The 22,502-nt window shown below is 40.0% G+C and overlaps 1 protein-coding gene across 16 annotated transcripts in view; it reads right to left on the bottom strand.

Moving 5' to 3' along the window:
• nfia (nuclear factor I/A) overlaps nucleotides 1–22,502 on the bottom strand; it is an 801,190-nt gene that overhangs the window by 205,514 nt on the left and 573,174 nt on the right. For all 16 annotated transcript variants that reach the window (XM_078561185.1, XM_078561178.1, XM_078561189.1 and 13 more), the window contains one exon: nucleotides 774–891. In XM_078561185.1, coding sequence (XP_078417311.1) covers nucleotides 774–891 — 118 coding nt within the window. The remainder of the gene's footprint in view (nucleotides 1–773; nucleotides 892–22,502) is intronic.

Genomic DNA, 22,502 nt, shown 5'->3' on the forward strand with positions numbered 1-22,502 from the left:
TGATGCTAACTTGCTTTATTCTTGGAACAAATTGTATGGCTTTCTTCAAACAAAGGAGACACAGAGTGAGCATAATTAATAAGAATTTCTGAAAAATTCTAAAACAGTTCCCAATATTTCACAGAAGCAAACCTCAATGAAATGTTAACAATCAAAAGATGGCATTGTACTGAGAGTCCATGAATCATCACGCATGGTTAATGAGAGGGTTGTTGAAAAAGAACCTAGAATTAACATACTAAGACCCAAGAAGCATCCTTTGAAGAGATCTGTGTCACATTAAATCTGCATAATAGTCTAAATTTGGCATGTAATTCAGTATTATAGTAAAACTGGATTCTGAAAATCAACATCTTTAGTACCACTGTCAAAAATCATTATGTGGCACACTATTGGGTGTATTTTTGGGGTTAGTGGAGAAATTCATGACATAAAAATGAGAAGACATCCAAATTATAGAGTCTTATCAGGTCCGGCGGCAAAACAGAATTTCCATTTGATACTGTTTATTGACAATATGGTATATTGCCTTAAACATTCAGTTGTAGCATCATCACCTCAGGTCATTTAAAAGGCTAAGTCTAGTTTCCAATGACAAACTCCTGCACACATTTGTCTAAAATTATTTTGTAACAACCTATTGCATCATCCCCATTCCAAACAATCTGAGGCTTTATCTTGGAAAATATTTTATTTTAACTTTACAATAATGAACTCTTAGTAACCGCAAACCCACAGGCTATTTAATGATTCTGTATAAATCTTTTAATTACCTGCTGGAGGACGTGCTGGGCAAAGACCTCCTCATGGCCCCAGGGCTCATGCTATAATACGAAGATCCCTCCAAATCTGAGAGGGAGAAATTCGGGCCTGTTCCGGCAGCTATTGGCGCTGGGAAGTGTAAAGAAAAACAAACATTTCTTTTAAAAAAGGGAAAAATTAAAAACTTTTGAGACTTTTCAGAAAACTACTAAGATTTACAATGAAGTTGCATTACATTTGCAGTCGACTTATTTTTGGCAGTTTGTGTTTGGCAGACTTTTAATGAGATAATGCATAATGTCTATAAATGTGTGGCAATAATGGTAAGTAGCATGACTGATTAGTACAGGATTTTACCTGAATTCAGGCCCATCTCAATTCAGAAACCTTGTAGCAAGAAAGCTGATGCAGTGTGTGCAATAATGTACCAGGAGAAATAGCCACAATAGTCCCAAAGAAAATCAATGCTACCTAAAATATCAAATGCCAAACCTTAAGGTCTTATCTTTTGCTTCTTTAGGTCTGAATACTAAGGGCATTTGTTTTTAAAGACAGTCATTTTTTAACATTAAAATGACAGTATTCTTTTTGTTGCCTAATGTTGTCCAGAATTAAAAACTGCCTAAAACAAAGCTATACAAGAACCCAATTACTCATTTAAACTTCGTAAAAGATAATTTTGAAAATTTTAAGTGGCTACAATGTAGCCAAGATCAGAATTATAATTGTGCAGAGATCTGAAATAATCTTTTCAAAAGTTAAATAAAAGGACTCCACACAATTACGACTAACTTCATTGGTAAAGAACTCAAGAATCGGGTGGTCTAACTGTTGTATAGTATTGTAACATGACTGGACCAACGATATTTGAGAACCAACATAAGCTATGTTCTTTGAAAATATTTCTTGATCTAGGTATAATAGGGCAGGATTTTCGGGTTATCGGGTGGGTGCAACGGGTGGGCCCACGATCGGCCGGGAAACAGACTGCCGCCCGCGATCGGCCCCCGACCGCGATTTCAGGCTGGCTGGCCAATTAACGGCCAGGCAGTGTGAAAGGCATGCTGAGAAGCTCAGCGCTGCTGGGGTGGGTGTGGGAGGAGCGCAAGCGCTGAAGTCTTGCGTGGGGGAGTGCGCACTGCCAGCTCCCTGAAGGCACAGAGCTGCCCCAGGGAGCTGAAGGATTTTAAAATGAAAAATAAAATTTTTACATATGATGTAAACATGTCCCCACATGTGACTCAGTCACATGAAGAGGACATATAAGAAAGGATGTTAAAAATTACATATATTTTTTTAGTAACGGTTGGAAACCTAATCCCACCCGTGGATGAGGTTTCATTAAAAATGCAAAGGCCGCCTGGCCTATTCGCCCGCCCGCCAACCGAACGGTTAAGCAGGCAGCAAGTAATGCAACTTAATTAATTACTTAAGGGCTTTAATAGGCCTCTTAATTGTCAGTGGGCACGCTGCCACCTCTTGCACGCACCTGCCAAGCAAAAGATTGTGAGAGTGCGCGATGATGTCGGGATGCTCGGCCGACGTCATCGTGCACTATTTCACTCCCGCTTGGGTTGGGGGCGTGCCTGCCCGCAGAACGAAAAATTCTGTCCATCAAATCATAGTTTTGTTAGACTCCCAAAGCTTAGCTTCATAAACATGTTTAGAAACAAATTAGCAACAAATATTTAGAATCACAGAGATAGTCGTTTATTTTCAATTTTAACTTTATTGCAAAATCCTTTTCCGTTTTAAATCATAATAATGTTCATTTTACTAAAAAGACTTACAGTGGGATTTTCCGCACCCACCCGCTGCCGGGATCTTCCAGTCCTGCCGTAAGTCAATGGACTTCTGGCTGGGGCGCCGCCTCGCCCACGGCGAGTCCCACCCGCGACAGGGCTGGAAAATCCCAGCCTTAGTCTGGACAGTAAACATGCATTATACTGCATATGGTGTGTACAGTGCACCTTCAGCAGTATAACACCTATCATGAAGCTATTAATGTATATAATATTTTAGAAAATGTTTTTCTTTTAAAATAGAGACCAGAATTTTGACGTTGGCATTTGGGGTGGGCCCACCACACCAACATGTAAAATGATGCACAGTGACGTCAGACGTGCATCTCGACATCATCGCACGTCATTTAGATATTACGTTTGGCGGGCACACGCCAGAGGCGGCTGCGCGCCCACCGAACTGTCAACGGCCTATTAAGGCCATTAAAAAATCAAGTAATTATCAAAACTGCCCGTCCAACATTAAGGTTGGCGGGCAAGCAAAGAGCCCAAGCGGCCTTTGTGTTTTTTAGGAAACCTCTTCTACGAGTGGGATGAGGTTTCCTAAAGCTTTTATTAATGATAAAATTTTCCTGAATATAAAAACATGTCCCAGCTCATGTGACACTGTTACATGAGGGGACATGTCTAAATAATTGTTAACTTTATTCTTTAAAAGCTTTTATGTCCTTAAACTCCCTGAAGCAGCTCTGTGCCTCAGGGAGATTCCTGGACTCTTCTGCGCGCATGCGCGAAAGAGCGCAGGCCTCGATTCTCCCTCCTTCCCCTGCCTGCACAGGTAACACTGAGCTACTAGCCGTACATCACGCTGGGTGGGCCATAATTGGCCCACCCACGTTAAATGGCGGCGTGCAGCCGATTGCGGGCGACGATCGGCTCCGCGCCCACTTGCGCCCGCTCCCGACTGGCCTGCCCAACAGGGAGAAAATTCTCCCCAGAGGTTTAGTCTGTGGGTGTGTCTTAATTGGATTAAAGCCAGCTAGCCTGGGTGCTTTGATGTGTACTAGTTTTGACATGTAAGAGAGATAGCATGCATGATTTTTGAATAGAGCATTCAAGAAGTAGCGTGAAAATGGACACCTTCTAGCAGCTACCAAGCAATATATTTACATTACTAATAAAACTGTTACTATGAAAGGGATTTCATTGTTAAAAGGTGTAGTTCAAAGAGGCTGGTGAGACAATGAGAATTTGCATTCAATCAGTGGTGGTAGGTATAACAAGACAACCCTTTGGGTGTGCAGAGCAGAGGCAATGTAAGATCAAAAGGCAGCTGTAAGTGTCCAACCGGCTCCACAGGAACCAAAGTGAAAAGAACCTCATTTTGAATTCGTACAGTGAAAATGCCTGGTGTCTGGTTACGTCTATGGGTTGCTGTTGCCTTAATGGAGATTAGTTTGGAAATGTTGCTAAAAGTTATGATAGTAGTAATTTGTAGCCATGTGTGTATATATATTTTAACCTGTGTAAATTAATAAAATGTTTCATTTAGTTTCATGTAAAACCTCGAGAACTGGTGGTCTGATTCCTGAATTTAAAGTCGCACCTCAAACATAACACTTAAAATTATAGGTTATGACAGTTTTTAAAGTTCCCTCTGGGATTTTTAAATAACTCAGCTTTACCAACTGCATCAGTCATAATACACCTGTATTGCACCACAGCACAATGGTGATGTTTTCTGCTTCTATACTCCCCAGTCACTTGTTGTCCAGTATAATGCATGGGCAGAAAATAGCAGGTTGGTGAGTACAGAAGCAGAAACCTTTGCTGGTATGTATGTACTCGCGCTATAATAAGAACTTACATTTATATAGCACCTGATCAGATTCTCATAAACGCTCATGCCAAGCTTCCAAACTATCCCCAATTACTATTACAATAAAAGTAGGGAGCTGCCAGTGAGGTTTAGATAAGGTTGTGGGTAGTGGTCAGAGCAGCCTTCTACTAATTTTTTTTTTGCTAGAAGGAAACTGCCTTTATCCCAGTAATGGCAATCTGGCTCTAAACATTGCAGTTGAATTTTGCTACAGCCCAGGAAAATGAAAATGATGCTAAAGATATTGTTTGGGTACAACTAATTTACTGCTCTATAGCATTTAAAAAATATTTTGGAACCTAATTTGCTTTACTTTGTAATTTCAACTTAAAATTAAGCTCCCTTTATTCTTTTTTTTCAAGTTCAGAATTATAGACTCTCACCACCTAGCTACATTTGCATACGCCTCCCCCTCCATGAAGGCCTTCCTCAACACATGAAGCAGGCATTTTACACCCAGACCTCTGTTGCTGTTGTTCTTAATCTGACCACTGGAAGGCAAAGGAGATAGGCATTGAATGATTCAATCTCAGACTTTTCCCTTCTTCACTTTTCACAAGTATCTAACCCCTACCGAGACCGTTCTTTTATGTCATATCCAAAGTCACAAATTAGTCGCACAAGAAATTGTGATAAAAACCTTATGTTCTAACATCCTAAATAATTTTATACAGGAGCATCAACCTGCTGTGCAACTGGGCTCCCTTGACAGTTTATACCAGCAGTACATAAAGAAACCTTAAAAAGTGGAACTGTTTTTTGGAAAAATCTTGAGTAATGCAGGAGCCACTTTGTGCAGCAGTTTGGCAACTAGCAGTCAAGGGTGACAAACAGAAGAAAACTGTTTGCTGCAGCTAGTCATATTAAACTCCTTACAAAGTCAGAAAATATTTTAAAAAGCAACCTTTAGGAAGCAGATTATTTCAAGGTTAACCTTTTGTGGCTTCACACGTTTTCTCTTCAGGTGCTAAAGCTATAAAATATTTGACAAATAACCACTTTCAAACCATAAAATAAATGTATGCCAATTAAAATTGACAGGATCACTTTTGCTTAGTAACTTAACCCTTTCAGACCAGGAATTTCTTTGCAACTTTCACTATAAAAATCTTAAATTATCTTAAATTATAGAACATTGGACATATTTTGGTACAGTTTATTGAAGTATTGCAAGGTTTGGTCAGTTTTAGCTCATATTGCACTGTTGTTCTCAAAGCCAACTACTCTTTTCTTTGTAGGCTTTCCAACTACACAACATTAGACACTGCAGCAAGCTGCAGGACTGCCTAGCAGAGACAGGGATCGTTACTGCATTGAAATCAAGACTCATTACGTATGTCCTACGCTAACTGTCTCCTTCCCAGGCTCTCAAAACAGTGGAATTCAGTCAGTACTCCCAAAAATTTACAAGTTTAAAAGTCCAAAGTTGCCATTATCATTCCACTAATATGTATTTTATCTTGCCTTCCCTCCTGCTCCTTTCAAACTTATCAGTTCACTGTATTATGACCTTGGACCATTCCAAATAAAAGAAACTTCAAAGTCAATTTGTTAATAAATTGCGTTAATTTGGACCCATCAATAATTCATGCTTGCTAGATCAATTGAGTGAGTATTCTGCTAAACAGAAAAAAGGTACAGTAGGATAAATATATTCTACAAATAATCCAAACTGATTCCTGATTAGTACTTAGTTAGATGATTACAGATGAGGCGACAACTGAGGTAGAATAGTTGCCCTCAACACACCTGTGTTAGAGATAAGAGAGAAAATTTAGTTTGGGTTTCACTTCTGATTGCTATTTAGTGGTTTATGCTGTAAAGTGTCTGTGCATAGGCATCAGGTAAGGAAAAGACTCGGTCAATGAAAATGTTCTCTCTGCTTAAATAGCCTGCTGACATCCAATATTTGGGCTCATACATGAAGCATAGTCTCTTGGGTAAGGTGGCTGACAGTATCTCTGTAACTGCATAACAGCAAGAATCAAAAGCTGAATTCTCATCTTGGTGAATAAATGGCCACACTTCATTTTTTTTGGAGGCAATCAGACATTCCTCCGCAGCTACGTTGAGATAAGTTAATTCCTGCCAAGTTGTTCAATACCACACAGACCAAGTCAGTAGGGGAGATCACAGAGAATTTATTAGATTTTGTGATAAATTGAAATTGTGGCATAATGGATTTTTGTTTCGACCAGGTATGAATTAAGTCTAGGTTGCTCAATGAAAATCATTTATGTTTGCCAGCTGGTGTCTTACTGTCATTTTGGGTAGCGTGAACCTAGTTCTAGTTTGTGCATTTAAAACTTTTAAGTTATCCTAAATTGGGACTTAAGATTAGAGTTTCCTCTTGTCATAAACAGGGTTTCCACTGAATCTCTGGCAAAGTTATGACAGCGGAGCAGAAGAAATCTCGAGGAAATTCCCAGCATAAGTTATCAATGTCATTCAGCCTTCATTGTTGAACTGCTGTTACTATTGTCGCAAATATTTAGTTCATGGTTCATGTGTTTTAGTGTATAATTTTTAGTTTCAGGAACTGAAGTTTAACTGCAGAAAATTGGATAAATGCAATTAAAGCAAGTTTGGAGTCTAATACCCTCAAAGGAGTGAGGGCCATACTGACTAAGAGGTTAACAGCTAGAAAGGGAAGATCATAAAACAGTAAGTGCGCTTACTTAGCCAAAGAGCTGGAGCCGTGATGTCTGCAATGCTTGCAAAGAAGGACATTCCAAAGAGAATTTTTTTGTTTTTGGAGTTAGAGCTAAATTAGTCTAAAAACATTCAGTGAACCCTGTAAAACCCATTTACTTGATCAGATCAAAGAAAAAATTGTAAATAAGGGATGATTAATCTAAAGGTCTTTTCTTAAAACTCATTCATGGGAAGTAGGTATCTCTGGTCCAACCTGTCCCTAATTGCCCTTGTTCAGAGGGCATTTTTAAGAGGCAACCACATTGCTGAGTCTGGAGTCACATGTAGGCCAGACCAGGTAAGGATGACAGATTTCCTTCCCTAAAATACATAGTGAATCAGATAGGTCTTTACAACCTTCGACAATGGTTTCGCAGTCAGACTTTTAATTCCAGATTTTTATTGAATTCAAATTTCACCATCTGCCTGGGATTCGAATCTGGGTCCCCAGAGCATTATCCTGGGTCTCTGGAAAACTCGTCTAGTGACAATACCACTATGCCACCGCCTCCCCTTGAAGACATCTCAGATCAGGCTACATCGGAGATGGGTGGAGCTTAGGAAGGTTCTCTGGTTTGGACCTCATGTGATTTGTAGCTTGCTAAGAGTTACCTGAAGTAATCTATAGTTATACAGATGAGCACTGTGCACAGAGTAAAAAAAAGACTAACTTCATCATTCATCATATGGAATGTGGGTGAGCCTTAATCTCAGCTTGAATTTAGTGAGGGAACAAAATTTTGAAGATTGCCTAGTTTGAACCTAGTGGAAGAATCTACAGTGGTCCTTCACAGAGTCTTACTCCAAAGAAAGCAACAAACAGATTAGCTTGGCAGTATTGAAAAAAACAACCAGAACAAGAGGCTGAGGCATTCACAGTCAAAAGGTGGTAAATGAAAGTTTTATCTCTGAGAATAGCTGGAACTGAGGAGAATTCTCCCTATAGAAGTAAATAACTTTAAGACTGATCTGTTTTATAAAAGAATTTTTGGGAAGTAAGAAGTAAACTTGAGTGCATAACATACACAGTTATAAACCATATTGTTAAGTTAATAGTGCTTGTTTAGTTTAATTCTTTTACATACAATAAAGTTTATTTTGTTTAAGAAAAAGTGAAATCTTGTGGTGTAGACTATTGGTTAAGCGAGGTGTTCGAATATCTCTTTAAATGTTAATGGTCCCTAACAGGATCGTAGCACTATAGAAGGTGTTTTACTAATGCTAGTGTTTGATCATACAGTGTTAGGACAGTGCAAGTGAGCATTTGGAGGAGTGTAGCCATGTTCTGTCCTTCATCACAGATATGACTCAGAATTTTTAAATTGGATCCTGGGCTATTCTACAGTTCTTAGAAATTGTTCTATTAAAAGAAGTACCAAAAATAGAAATATAGAGCTTTTCACTACCACTGGACATCTCCTAGAGCTTTACAGCCAATGAAATATATTTATAGTGTAGTCACTGTTGTAATATAGAAAACCCGGCAGCTAATTTGTGCTCAACAAACTCCCACAAACAGCAATGTGATAACGACCAGATAAACCTTTTTTTCTGATGTTGATTAAGGGACACCAGGGATAACTCCCCTGCTCTTTTTCAAAATAGCACCATGGGATCTTTTACATCCATTTGGGAAGGCAGATGGGGCTTTGGTTTAATGTCTCATCTGAAATACAGCACCTCCAACAGTACTATGCTCCCTCAGTACTGCACTGGAGTGTCAGCCTTGATTATTGAGCTCAAGCTCTGGAAGTGGGTCTTGAACCTGGTACCTTGTGATTCAGAGACAAATGTGCTACCAACCGAGCCACAATCCACAGCTGACACACAATTGCAAGAAAAGCCAGTAAAAAATCTAAGGGAAAAACGACAACTTTCATTTATAAGCACCTTTAATGTTGTAAGTTGTCCCAAAGTGCTTTACAAGTGCATAGCCAGACAATAAATGACACTGAGCTAAAGAAAGACATCTTTTAGAACAGGTTACCATATGTTTGGTGTTACGAGGCTACATCCCCTTATTTTTGAAAATATGATTTTTCAACTTTCAACTGACTGGAAATTTTGCAATTTGAACTGAGACAGAGCAAACTGCTTAAAATGCAAGGCCACATTCCAAGGTGAAGATGAGAAACCAAGAAATCACCCTCAAGGGAGTGTGAAGAGAGAGACATCGAAACTCAATAACTGTCTAAGGATGAGACATTAAAAATGCAAAGCACTGGGTATTGAAACAATGGTTGCCATAGACAGACCCACTCAAAACCTCTCAGAAATACACAAAGGGTGAAGTATTTCAAGACAAGGGTACCAGTCACGAAAGAGATTGGAAGCGACACAGGGTGGTGTCTGAAAGTCTTCAGTAGAGGAAATATGCTGAGGGCCCTCTCTCTCTCTCTTTTGGAATAAGGGTGTCGCCTAGTTCGAGTAGCCAACTCAACCAGAAACCTACCAGCAAACCAAGATCTCTTAATAATTGCAACACCCTTTTCATCTGGCCACATCCAAGAAACCAGCTAACCAAAATTGGTTGTAACTTTTAAAATCTATGCATCAAGTCCAATCACAGGGCACTTAACCATATGTTCGTTTACTTTTTTTTATTGGGCTCTAACTATTTATGATACGTGTGTGTGTGTGTGTGTGTGTCCCCTAATGACTGTATGAGGGTCAAATTCTTGATGTCACATTTTTATTACTTTTGTCGGGTTTAGGGATTAATAAATTTGCTCTTTCTTTGACTCAAGAAAACTTTGTTTAATTGGCTCCTTATTGCTCACAGCTTAAATATTAAATACATTCTGGTTTGGGAAAGGCATATCTGCGTAAAAAAGAAACTAACACCTTAGTTGTGACCAACTGAGGAGGTTGAATAGGGGGAGCCAGTTCACCTCTTCTCATCTGGTCAGAAAATTAGTCATGAGGTAGATATTAAGGAGGAGAGAGGCAGAAGTGGAGAGGTTTGGGGAGGGAATTCCAAAGCTTATGGCCGAGTTGGCTGAAGGCACAACCACCAATGGTGGAGCTAAGGAAGTGGGGGATGCCCAAGAGATCAGAATTGGAGGTTTATACGGCTAGACGAGGTTACAAAGATAGGGAGGGGGAAGAACATGGATGGATTTGAACAAGAGGATGAAAATTTAAACATTAAGGCAGTCGGTGACTGGAGCGAATGCAGGTCAGCAAGAGCACGGAGCTGTGAACAGGAATTGGGGTACAAGTTAGAATGGGGCAAAACCTCATAGACTGTTATTATTTGTGTATCAACTATTAAAATTGGTAGGTTAATGACAGTATTCCATTTGGAAATATGTTGAAAAACCCCTATGCCCATCCCTGTCAATGACTTCTCTCAAAATAAAAGTTTACGTGCAATGTCTGTTGCACCTTTAGGTGGTGCAATATTAGAAGTTTCCATTGTTACATGTTCTGCTGTTCTGCCACTGTTGCATTACTGAGGTTTTCAATGCTAAATTATAAAAATCGGGGGTGAAGTTTCCACTTGGTGGCACTGTTTTTTGGTGCAATTTGCTGGAAATTGGCATAAATATGCAAAAGGTTGTGGATTTTTAAGCACAAACTATCTTCCGTGCAAATCAAGTATCGGTGATCTTTTGTGCTAGGTTAAAAAACATTGCAGTAGAACCAGGCCCTGCCAACAAAACTGGCCAGGGCCTCACATGAATTGTGATCTTTCCTCCAAGAGCACTTGCTTGCAGGTCTTTGAGGAGGATCTAAAAATTAAGCTGGTTCTTTTTGGGTACAAGGACACTAATTAATACGTTTTAAAAGATTTTGATTGTCATTTTAAAAATTTTTTACTAAGAAACACACTACTGTACCCCAATATAACTAATAAATATTTTTAAAAAATCATTTCAGTAATTTAAAAATCAGGTTACTCACGGGCACTGTATTGACACTGATTACAAATGCTTAAATTCTTAGATTAATTCTTTCAGCTATATTAACCCAACAGAAAAAGTTTTTAATTAAGGATTAATTTTTAAAGATTTTTTTAAACAAGGTTACATTTTAAATGCTGTTCGATTGCACTGCTTCATGGCTGAATTTATGTTCTGTCATATGCAAATAAGTTTAAGTTGAAACTCAAGGAAGGAAAAAACACTTCTCAAAACTAATACAATTTTGAGCACAATTTGCACCTGAATCACAAATTGCAGCCAAAGCGGAAACTCTGCTCTCAAGTTTCCTCCAAATTGCAGAAATCAGGGCTGCTACAATTCCCTTTCCTCACAGAACCGTGTTTCCTCCTTCTCTCTTCTGGATGAGAGCTCTGCCACCTCCTGATGAGGCACTTGCTCCTTTGTCCTCTATCTCCCACAATCCCAGATGAGATTTTCCCCATCTAGATTGTATTTTCACCTCCCCAAGGATAGTTTTCTTGCTTTTCTCATGCTATGGTTGTCTTTTCTCTTCCCTCTATCTGCACCTCCTCCCCACCACGAGCCCCACCATCCCCGCCACCCCATCCCTGCTGAGGTGGTTTCCCATTTGGTCCTCTGTTGATTCTGTTGTGTCACTTCACTGCTTCTCATCCGCCATGGTCTATCTATTGTCCAGTCCTCTAAGCCCGTTGAGCCTAAAATGTTTATTTGGTCTTGACTCTTTGTGGACACCAAGGGATCACGCATTAATTCTGTTAACATGTGACTGTATTGAATAATGAAAAGGTTATCTATTTCAGTATATGCCATGGGTGTTTTGCAGTGACATGACGTCAGGCTTTGATTTTGCAATACATCCACATTCTAACAAAACCTTGCTCAATCAATAACCTATTAGAGCTTCACAAAAATTTCCAAGAAGTTGGTGGTTTACTGTGTTTGTAAATGGAACTCAAGATAATTGTTTGGTCAATATCTACCAGTAATGTTAGATATGTGTTGCAAACATTCTTATTCACGCCAGAAGTTAATCTTGCACTGCAGTGCAGTGATTTAAAATGAATAAGTGACTGCACATCACAATGAAACACTTGTGCAGGGGCAGGGGGGAACTTATTCAGAGTTACCTATACTCATGCCTTCGAGCAACCCAGTTAAGATTGTGTACTCAGTATATGCAGACTAGCAACTGCTAATGAAGTAGCATCAGGGCGTTAACATGATTGATATTTCTGTCCCAGTTTTCCTCACCCCTTTATTGGGGCCAAATCTTCCTCTGGGCTCGGGAAAACTTGACCCTGTGCACTTTTGCAGCTCACAAGCTGCGCAAACTCCACATGCCATTTTTGTCATTTCACACCGGGGTTGGCAGTGTAGTTTGCAAACTGCGCTGGAGTGCGCAAGGAGTGTGGTACAGAGGTAGACCAGTTAGAAGGCCCACATTGGTTCGCTAACACAGTGTTACAGCTTCTAACAGTGTTAAAGGCCCCAAAATCTCACCCCTCAACCTCCCCCACCCACACCAAATGCCAGCCTAGGCCCCTTCAGGTTGCTTATGTCACCCTATGCCATCTCTATGCCCCCATATATTCTTCATGCCCCCTCAGATCACCAATGCCAACTCTATGACCTCCATATATTCCTCATGCCCCTTCAAATCACCCATGCACCGCCATGTCCCCATGTATCCTCCATGCCCCCTTGGGGAAAAAATAAACCTCATCATCTAAAAAGTCTTCATACCATCAATTCTGAGAAAAATATGCATTCTGCCATGTGAAAAATACCTTGTAATATTTATAATCCTATTAGCTCCCTCAAGGTAACTGTGAGAGTAGCAAAATCTGCACCCCTCAAACAGCAGCAAAGAAAAAGTGCACCAAGATTTAGTGTGAAATCTGTGGGCAAAGCTTGTACTTTTCTAAAGAAACTGAGACTGGCACTGAGATTGGAAACCAAAAATTCTGGTAGAAACTATATAAAAAGAGACAGAGCCATCAGAGCTCAGACGTAGATGATAAGTCCAGTGGTGCAGTACAGGCAGGCTAAAAAAGACAGAGGCAAGGTCACTTGACTGATACCTGGGATGGGGTGGAGATGGGATTATCTTATGAGGAGAGGTTTGACAGGCTGGGCCTGTATCCACTGGAGTTTAGAAGAGTGTGAGGTGATCTCATTGAAACATAAGTTCCTGAGCGAACTTACTAGGGTGGATGCAGAAAGGATATTTCCTCTTGTGGGAGAGACTAGAACTAGGGGACAGAGTTTAAAAACAAGGGGTCTGCCATTTAAGACGGAGATGAGAAGAAGCTTTTTCTCTGAGGGTCGTGCGCCTGTGGAATTCTCTTCCCGGAGAGCGATGGAGGAAGGTTCAATTAATATTTTTAAGGCAGAGGTAGACAGATTTTTGACTAACAAGGGAGTCAAAGGATATTGGGCGTAGGCAGGAATGTGCAGTTGAGGCCACAATCAAATCAGCCATAATGGCAGAGCAGACTCGAGGGGCCGAATGGCCTACATCTGCTCCTAATTCGCATGTTTGTATGTTCAGAAGCTGAAAATAAGCAAAGTGGTTGCAGCTGTTGCTGTTACTTGAAGGTAACATTGGGGGATCTAAGCCATTCAGATCATCGTAAGCAGAGTTGAGGAGGTTCTCCAGACGTTTACCATTTTTGAAGACTGTACCCATGGAACTTGGGTTGGTTGTGCGCTGGTGACCACTGAGGATCAGGCTAGAAAAAGAGTTGAAATTCTTCAGAAGGAAGATAGAAATTTTGAAGGACTTTGTGGCTGAGATTGATTACATATATGCTGGGTGCACAGCCAAGCCAATTCGTAAGATCTGTCTTAATTGCATCTACCATTTAATATGTAATTTATCATTTATAATTTACTGTAATTTGCCTGTTAATTGGTTTATTTTGGATTTTAGAGTAGAGGAGATTGCCTAAGATAGTATTTATTGTTTGCTTTGTTTGACTCTTGTGTAATAAAAAAATTTTCTGTTTTAAATCATGAATCTTGTGGCTTGTAGAGGAACAAATTTGCTAGAAAATTACAGAGAGGTGCAAAAATTATAGAGTAGCTATAATGGGGCACTTTAATTATCCAAATATAGACTAGGACAGTAGTAGTGTAAAGGTGAATATGGGGGGGGTGGGATGGGGGGATTGTGGACAAGAGTTCCTTTAGTGTGTTCAGGAACATTTTCTACAGCAGTATATTTCCAGTCCAACGAGAAAGGAGGCACTGCAGACCTGGTTCTTGGGAATGAGCTGGGCCATGTAGATCAAGTGTCAGTAGGAGAACATTTAGGGGACAGTGATCATTGTGTCATAAGGTTTAGGCTGACAATGGAAAAATACAAAGAACAATCTAGGGTAAGAATAATTAACTGGGGGAAAGCCAACTTCAACAGGGTAAGAACAGATCTGGGCTAAATAAATTGGAGTCAAAGGTTGGCAGGAAAAACAATAACTGAACAATGGGCTACCTTCAAAGAAGAGACAGGTTGGGCACAGTCAAAGTACATTCCCTCGAAAGGGAAAGGTAGAGCAAACAAATCCAGAGCTCCCTGGATAACAAAAGAGTTAGAAATTAAGTTAAAGAAGAAAAAGTGTGGTTATGACAGACGTCAGATGGATAACAAAATTGAGGACCAGGCTGAATATAGAAGGTTCAGAGGGAAGATGAAAAAGCAAATAAGAGAAGCACAGTGGGAGTATGGCTGGCAGCCAATATAAAAGTGAACCCCAAATTCTTCTATAAGCATATAAATTGTACAAGAGTGGTAAAATAAGGAGTAGGACCAATTAGGGACCAAAAAGGGAATTTACAGGTGGAGGCAGGGGGCATAGCTGAGGTATTAAATGAATACTTTGCATCTGTCTTTCCCAAGGGACAAAATGCTACACAGGCCCTGGTGAAAGAGGAGGTATGTCATACACTAGAAGAGTTTACAATTGATAAGGAGGAATTATTAGATAGACTACCTATTCTTAAAAGTTGATAAGACACCAGGACCAGATGAGATGCATCCATAAATACTAAGGGAAGTGACAGTAGAAATTGCGGAGGCACTAGCCATAATTTTTCATTCTTCCTTAGACTCAGGGGCGGTGCCAGAGGATTGTAGAACTGCAGAAGTTACACCCTTGTTCAAAAAAGGATGTAAAGATAAGCCAAGGGATTACAGGCCAGTCAGTTCAACCTCGGGGGAGGGGAACTTTTACGGAACAATAATTTGGGACAAAATTAATCATCCTGTGGGCAAATGCGGTTTAATTAAGGAAAGCCAGCATAGATTTCTTAAGGGAAAATCGTGTTTAACTAACTTGCTAGAGTTTTTCGAAGAGATAACAGGGAGTGTTTATGAGGGCAATGCAGTTAATGTGGTGTCCGTGGACTTCCAGAAGGCACTCAATACAGTGCCACATAAAAGACTTATGAGAAAAGTTATAGCTCATGGAACAAAAGGGACAGTAGCAACATGGATAAAAAATTGGCCGAGTGACAGGAAACAGAGTGTAGTGGTTAATGGATGATTTTTGGGCTGGAGGAAGGTTTGTAGTAGAGCTCCCCAGTGGTCAGTGTTGGGACCTTTGCTTTTCCTGATATACATTAATCATCTGGACCTTGGCGTACAGGGCACAATTTCAAAATCTGCTGATGATACAAAACTTGGACGCATTGTAAACTGTGAGGAGGATAGCGTACAACTTCAAAGTGACATAGATAAGTTGGTGGAATGGGTGGACAGGTGGCAGATGAAGTTCAATGCAGAGAAATGTGAGGTGATTCATTTTGGTAGGAAGAACACGGAGATTAATATAAATTAAAGGGCACAATTTTAAAGGGAGTGCAGGAGCAGAGCAACCCGAATGTATATGTGCATAAGTAATTGAAGGTGACAGGACTGATTGAGAGAGCGGTTCATAAAGAATACAGTATCCTAGGCTTTATTTATAGGGGCATAGAATACAAGAGCAAAGAGGTTATGTTGAACTTGTATAAGACACTAGTTTGGCCTCAGCTGATGTAATGCGTTCAGTTCTGAGGAGTGCAGAAAAGATTCACAAGAATGGTTCCAGGGATGAGGAACTTCAGTTATGAAGATAGATTGGAGAAGTTAGGGCTGTTTTCCTTGGAGAAGAGAAGGCTGAGAGGAGATCTGATAGAGGTATTCAAAATCACGAAGAGTAGATGGGGAGAAACTGTTCTCACTTATGAAAGGATCAAGAACTATAGGGCACAGATTTAAATCAATTGGCAAATGAAGCTAAAGCAATATGAGAAAAAACTTGTCCATGCAGCTGGTGGTTAGGGTTCGGAATACCCTGACAGAGTGATGTGGAGACAGGTTCAACTGAGGCATTCAACAGGGAATTAGACTGTTATTTGAAAAGGAACAATGTGCAGGGTTATTGGGAGAAGGCAGGAAAATGGCACTTAGGTGAATTGCTCATTCAAAGAGCTTGTGCAGATACGATGGGCTGAATGGCCTCCTTCTGCGCTGTAACAATTCTGTGATCCTTTCAGTAAATCACTGGGATTTTGGATTTCTTTTTTCAAAAAAGAAGTTACTGGTCTTGACCAGGATCATGACAAAATTGGGGGTTCATAACAATTTCCTGCTCAGGGTAGTGATACAACAGCTTGCATTTATATGGTGCATTTAAGGTTGAGAAATGCCCCAGTGCACTTCATAAAAACATAATCAGATAAAAATGGACACCAAGTCAAAGAAGAATATTCTACATTCTACCCAAAAATGTAGATTTTAAGGAGAATCTTAAAAGAGAGAGGAAGGTAGAAGCTTACGAAGGGAATTCCAGAGCAGAGTGTATAGGCAATTGAGGGTACATATGATAAATAGCCTCTTGGGCCTAGAGAAGGGGAAGAAAAGAATAGGAAATTGTGTTTCCACATAGTAGGGTCTTACATGAAAATTTGATATCTCAATGCTCATACATTCAAGTAAGTGCACAAAAATATTGATGACAATATCAATGAAAACCTAATAGCTTCTGCAAAAGCTAGAGAAGGCATCTTCTGTTCACAAGCATTGTGTGAGTAAGAAATGTAAGCTCAGAAGGACAATGAAATGGCACTTGGTAAGGCACAGCATCGTCAGCAGATCAATGTCCTAGAATCTATTGGTACCAGTTTGGAAAGCAAAGTGATCTGATAATCTAGAATCTATACTGGGTATAAGAAGTATGCATCTAAGTTTATAACTTGATCATGAAATGGGTAAAGATCAAAAGGACAGTGAAACAAGGATGAACATTGAAACTCTGCTCGTTATCTATTCAGAAATCATTATACCTGAGGTGCTGTTAGATACCAATATTAAAGAGACATCTAATATATCAAAATAATTTGAGCTTCTTTTGAAAACTTGTTCCACAACAAAGTGCATACATAACATGGTATACATGGAAACCATTTTTTGACTGACATTATCATCTGGACAGGTTGACCGTTGAGTAGCTTCCCTGAGGTCAGACATAAGTTGGTGAATTTCATGAGATACCACTGCTGAATATGAGAAGGGAAATTCAGCACAGCATTGTCAAGCATGAGATCTCACTGAAAATAAATCTGAAAAGACTATTGATTGAGTTGGCCAACTATGCTGTTATTGGTGGAGATGAAAGATCCAGTATGGTGGGAATTTATGGCTTATGCTTCTGCACCTGGACTGTCAAATGATCAAAAACAATCAAAGCACATTTTATCTGAAAGACAGAGCAATGGTTGGCCACGTTGAAGAACAATTATAAGCACTTGCTGACCTCTTGGCATTGATAAAAGTGTCTTCTGTCAATCACAAAATTAGCATTCTATAATAACCTTTACATTCAGAGGAACTTTCATGTAATATTAAAATGTCAGCTCTTCATAATACAATAGCAATTGTCTTTAAGTGTTTAAACTTGTGAATTACTGTAATCTGTAGAAAAGAAACAAGATCACAAATTGTACTATCTTGACTATTTTAAAGAGAAATTATCTGAATTAAATGCTATGGTGCAGTGTACTGTACCATTAGTACATGGTAGCACAGCAATGGAGCAGGTCAACACATTCAGTTTTTGACTGCGCTATGGGGAGACATCATGTGTAGCCCAGGTTGTGTTCTCACAGTTCAAAAATTGGAATCATTACTGGGTCACAATTGCTCATCTCGCATCAGCCATTTCGGTGTGACATGAGAAATAGTCTGTGAACAGGTCACCTGCCCATTCACTTGAGTATAGAATGACTGTAAGCCAGGGAGATTGGAGTAACAAAGGAAAAGACTGTGGTGAACACCTTTTTCTTCATTTGTTTTCAAACATATAATGCTGATGTAAATAATCTCAAATTACAAAAATTACATGCTACATTTCTCCACTTAAACAAAAAAGTTTACCAGACATTTTCATACAAAGATACTGCCCCCTTTACAATTTCTGATTCATTCAGCTCGTCATGTCAACATTGGTTTAATAAAAGGACCAGTAGATCCCCAAAGGTCTGATATCAGACCTCTCTTGATGTGTTAAGCAGTGTTATGGAATATCTGATGGAAAATAAATTATAGAAGCCTTCTTAGCTTGAGGGTTTCTCCTCAAGTTGTTTTCAGTACTGATTGGCTCTAACAATATATGCTATTTGCATACTGTCCAATACTGCATGATTATTGGTTCAGTGCAATTTTATTCCTAAAGATGTCATTTTATAAAAGGTCACGCTTTGGTTTGCCCAAAGCTTGCTGATTTTCCAGCACAAAGAGCTGTTGACGACCCAGTGTTACAGACTGGCACATTCCAAAGTCCAGAACTTTCAAATCCAGGGATGCACTAAAGCTCGTGACAGTTGCCACAAAGGCTTAATGAGAAAGGCCACTGAGGTCCTCCCACCATTATGGACTGAGGAGCTGGAAATCATGTAAAACCCCTTGGGCTATATGCACCAAAGAATGGTTGACATGAAATGAAAATATACATTGTAAATATAACCTGTAATGGCTAGTGTGGTGAGGCACCTCATGTACTACTGAAAGGTCATCAACTTGAAATATTAACTCTTTCTCGCCACAGATGCTGCCTGACCTGCTGAGTTTTTCCAGCTTTTTTTGATCTTATTTCATGTACTATACTGAAACAAATTGACCTGTATTGCACTTTACATAATGTCAAATTTGAACTGTTATGTAACGTAACTTTACAAATTTTGTGAATAAAGAATATTTGTGTAAATACAAACAAGTAATGTGACTTGAAGAAAAGGTCACACTGGAGCCTAATCCAGTGTCCAGATGTCCACACGCATGTACGCTTCCAGGGTCACTGGATAGTTACAAGGAATGGTAATACAGATTGAGATTTTACTCCTATCTTATGCAACTTCAAAGCAAACTTTATTGTACATGTCATGATTCTGAAGAAGGGTCATGCGGATTCGAAACATTAACTCTGTTTCTTTCTCCACAGATGCTGCTAGACCTGCTGAGTTTTCCCAGCATTTTCTGTTTTTGTTTATTGTACATGTGGCAGTTAACTACATAGTACACAATGCCAAAAGCACTAAGAAATGGCACTACCATATGGTGAGACACTGTCCCACTTCTTCATACTGCGATTTCCCTTTCCTAGTCACATTGCTGGAGCATGGATCAATTTGGAGGCCTGATAGCACCCTGGGGGTAGTGTAAGAACATTGACAGAAGAGTTTATTTAAGGCTAGTGTCTAAACAACACTCTGTGCAATATTGAGAGGGACCACGATGAAGGTACAAAATCAAATAGCTTTTGGAAAGCATTGTGCAATTTGGATGAAGCATTCCAGCAGGCAGGAGGGAGCTGTGAAGTAATGAAAAACCTTCAACCAATAACAGTGTTTATTCTTTTCTTCATCCACAAAGTGCTTTGGGACATTGTTCGACATTAAGAGCACTATATAACTGCGAGCTGCTCCTGTTTCTGTCATGTTGCAGGAAGAGGCATGCGTGCTTTGGCTACTGGTTAACTCCTTAAAGTGGTGATGGGATCAGACCCAACTGATAGAAGACCAAAGGGCAAAATATGGATGAAAGGATTGTATGTCAAGCATCCCTTCTCAGGTGCTGGCAGATAATTTTTGTATTTTGCGTATTTTCTGTTTTTCTTTTGTGTCATAATAATGTAGGCAGGGACCAGGGAGCTGTTGGTATGCTCACATTCATGGCAAAAGTTGAGGTTTGTTCTCAAAATAACAGAGAGTGGGATAAAACAGAGAGAGACTAGTCCTCACATGAAAAATACAGCTGTCAGTTAGAAAATGTTCAATGGCAATAGCCAGGTGCAATAGTTTGCTACTGAAGTAGATGTCATCTCCTCACATTGTCTAAATCAGCAATGAGCACATTCAGGTGTTTTTGTTTGTTACTGTGGGTTTTAAAAGGGTGATTAATGGTACAAGCTGCAGGACAAAAGAGTATAAGGTCAGCTTACATCAATGGTGTGTGCTGTAGCTTAAAAGAGAAAAAAAAGACTTGAGATGAGAATCATCGGCACTCTAAAGGGAGACGTGTAAGTGGGGAGAAATCAAACTTGTTTTTGAATGGGAGCAAAGTGTTCTTGTTCTGAAATGGGGCTAATTACACAAAAACTAGGGCACTGCTATCAGCGAGTATTATTGACATTTAGTACGTGGCTAAGCAATACTAATTTCAAGACCACAACTCTGTTCAGATGACATCAAAAAAAAAGGAACCTCTGAAGTTAAAAGAACAAGATTGTTCGAGGAGCAAACATTATTTCATACTGACAATGTGCCAACCCCTTGGGGCATCAGCAGCTTCTTAGTGAACTTATTCAAAGTATGGCGTTCAAGTTAAAAATTAGCTGAAAATAGTGAATTGAGGCATAGTCAAGCTTCGGCCTGCAACATTACAGTGTTTTCTAAGATTAGGTTTGCATCCCTGATTTTCTGCATATGGAGGAATGAAATTCTGCAGCAGCAGCTCAAGTTCATTTGCCCTGTCACATTTTATGTTTCTGGTGGCCAGAAGGGACTTTGCTGGGCTTTCCAAGGTTTCCTCATTTGCATACTGCTTTTGCACTCCCATTGTGGTTTGTGTGATGTGCTGCAAGCCTGGGCATGAAGGAAATGTGCAGATGTCATTTGAAGCAGCAGCTGCAGTTCCTGATTACTGAAAATTGATTCCTGCCGCTTCTTCTCCTGAATTGTATGAGCTGTAAGGTGAGCCAGGAGTCTGCCAATTCATGTGGTGTAAGGAGGATTTTCTGAGAAGGGCTGACAAATATGCGAAGGTAGGTGATGGCAAGAAAGACTATCATTTCTGGCTCTGGGGCACCATCAGGGACCCAATCATTGCAGCCCCAGGACATCACTGTAGGAACTCTGCAAATATGTCCTAACCATCTTCAGCTGCTTCATCAATGAGCTTCCCTACAGCACACACCATTGATGTAAGCTGACCGTATACTCTTTTGTCCTGCAGCCTGTACCATTAATCACCCTTTTAAAACCCACAGTAACAAACAGAAACACCTGAATGTGTTCATTGCTTATTCAAACAAGGTGAGATGGCATTCCCTTCAGTAGCAAACTACTGCAGCTGGATTTTGCCATTAAGTATTTTCTAACTGACAGCTATATTTTTCATGTGAGGACTAGTCTCCCTCTGTTTTCTCCCCACTCTGTTATTTTGAGAACAAACCACAAATATTGCCGTGAATGTGAGCATACCAATAGCTCCCTGATCCCTTGAAAAATGTCATATGCTGACAATTCCACATTGTTCAGCTCCATTCGCATTATCCCTCTGATAACGAAGCAGCACATGCCAGCATATTGCAAGACCCAGATAACATCCAGATGTAGGAAAGAGAGTGGCAGGGACATTCACACCACATAAATGTCAGATAATGAATATAATGGCACCACCATGAGTGAGTTCTGCATCAGCAATAGTTTAGGATCATCATTGACCAGAAGTGTAACTGGATCAGCCACATCAACACTGTAGCCAACAGAGCAGGGCAGAGGCTGGATACTTCCACTGGGAAGAGGTTGATCGTGTGCAGAGGTTACTCTATACTGAATTGGGAGGAACGGGTTCAATAGACCAGCTGATCCTTTTATGTTCTTTTTCATATGTTCTTATCTGACATATGTGACCCATGGCACCCTGAAATAAGCCAGTGGCATCAAGGTACAAGATAGTATAGACTTAACTTTCTGCACCAGGGAGATGGTGATATAGTGGTAATGTCCCTGGACTAGTAATCCAGAGGTCCAGGCTAATGCTCTGGAGACATGGGCTCAAATCCCACCATGAGAGCTGGTGGAATTTAAATTCAATCTGAAATTGAGAGTTAGTGTCAGTAATTGGTGACCATGAAAATACTGTTGATTGTTGTAAGAACCCATCTGGTATATTAATGCCCTTTACAGAAGCAAATCTGCCATCCTTGCCCCTCCACGGTAATTTGATTGACTCAACTGCCCTCTGAATGAGGATGG

This window comes from Cetorhinus maximus, chromosome 17, assembly GCF_964194155.1.
Source record: "Cetorhinus maximus chromosome 17, sCetMax3.hap1.1, whole genome shotgun sequence".
NCBI lineage: Eukaryota > Metazoa > Chordata > Chondrichthyes > Lamniformes > Cetorhinidae > Cetorhinus > Cetorhinus maximus.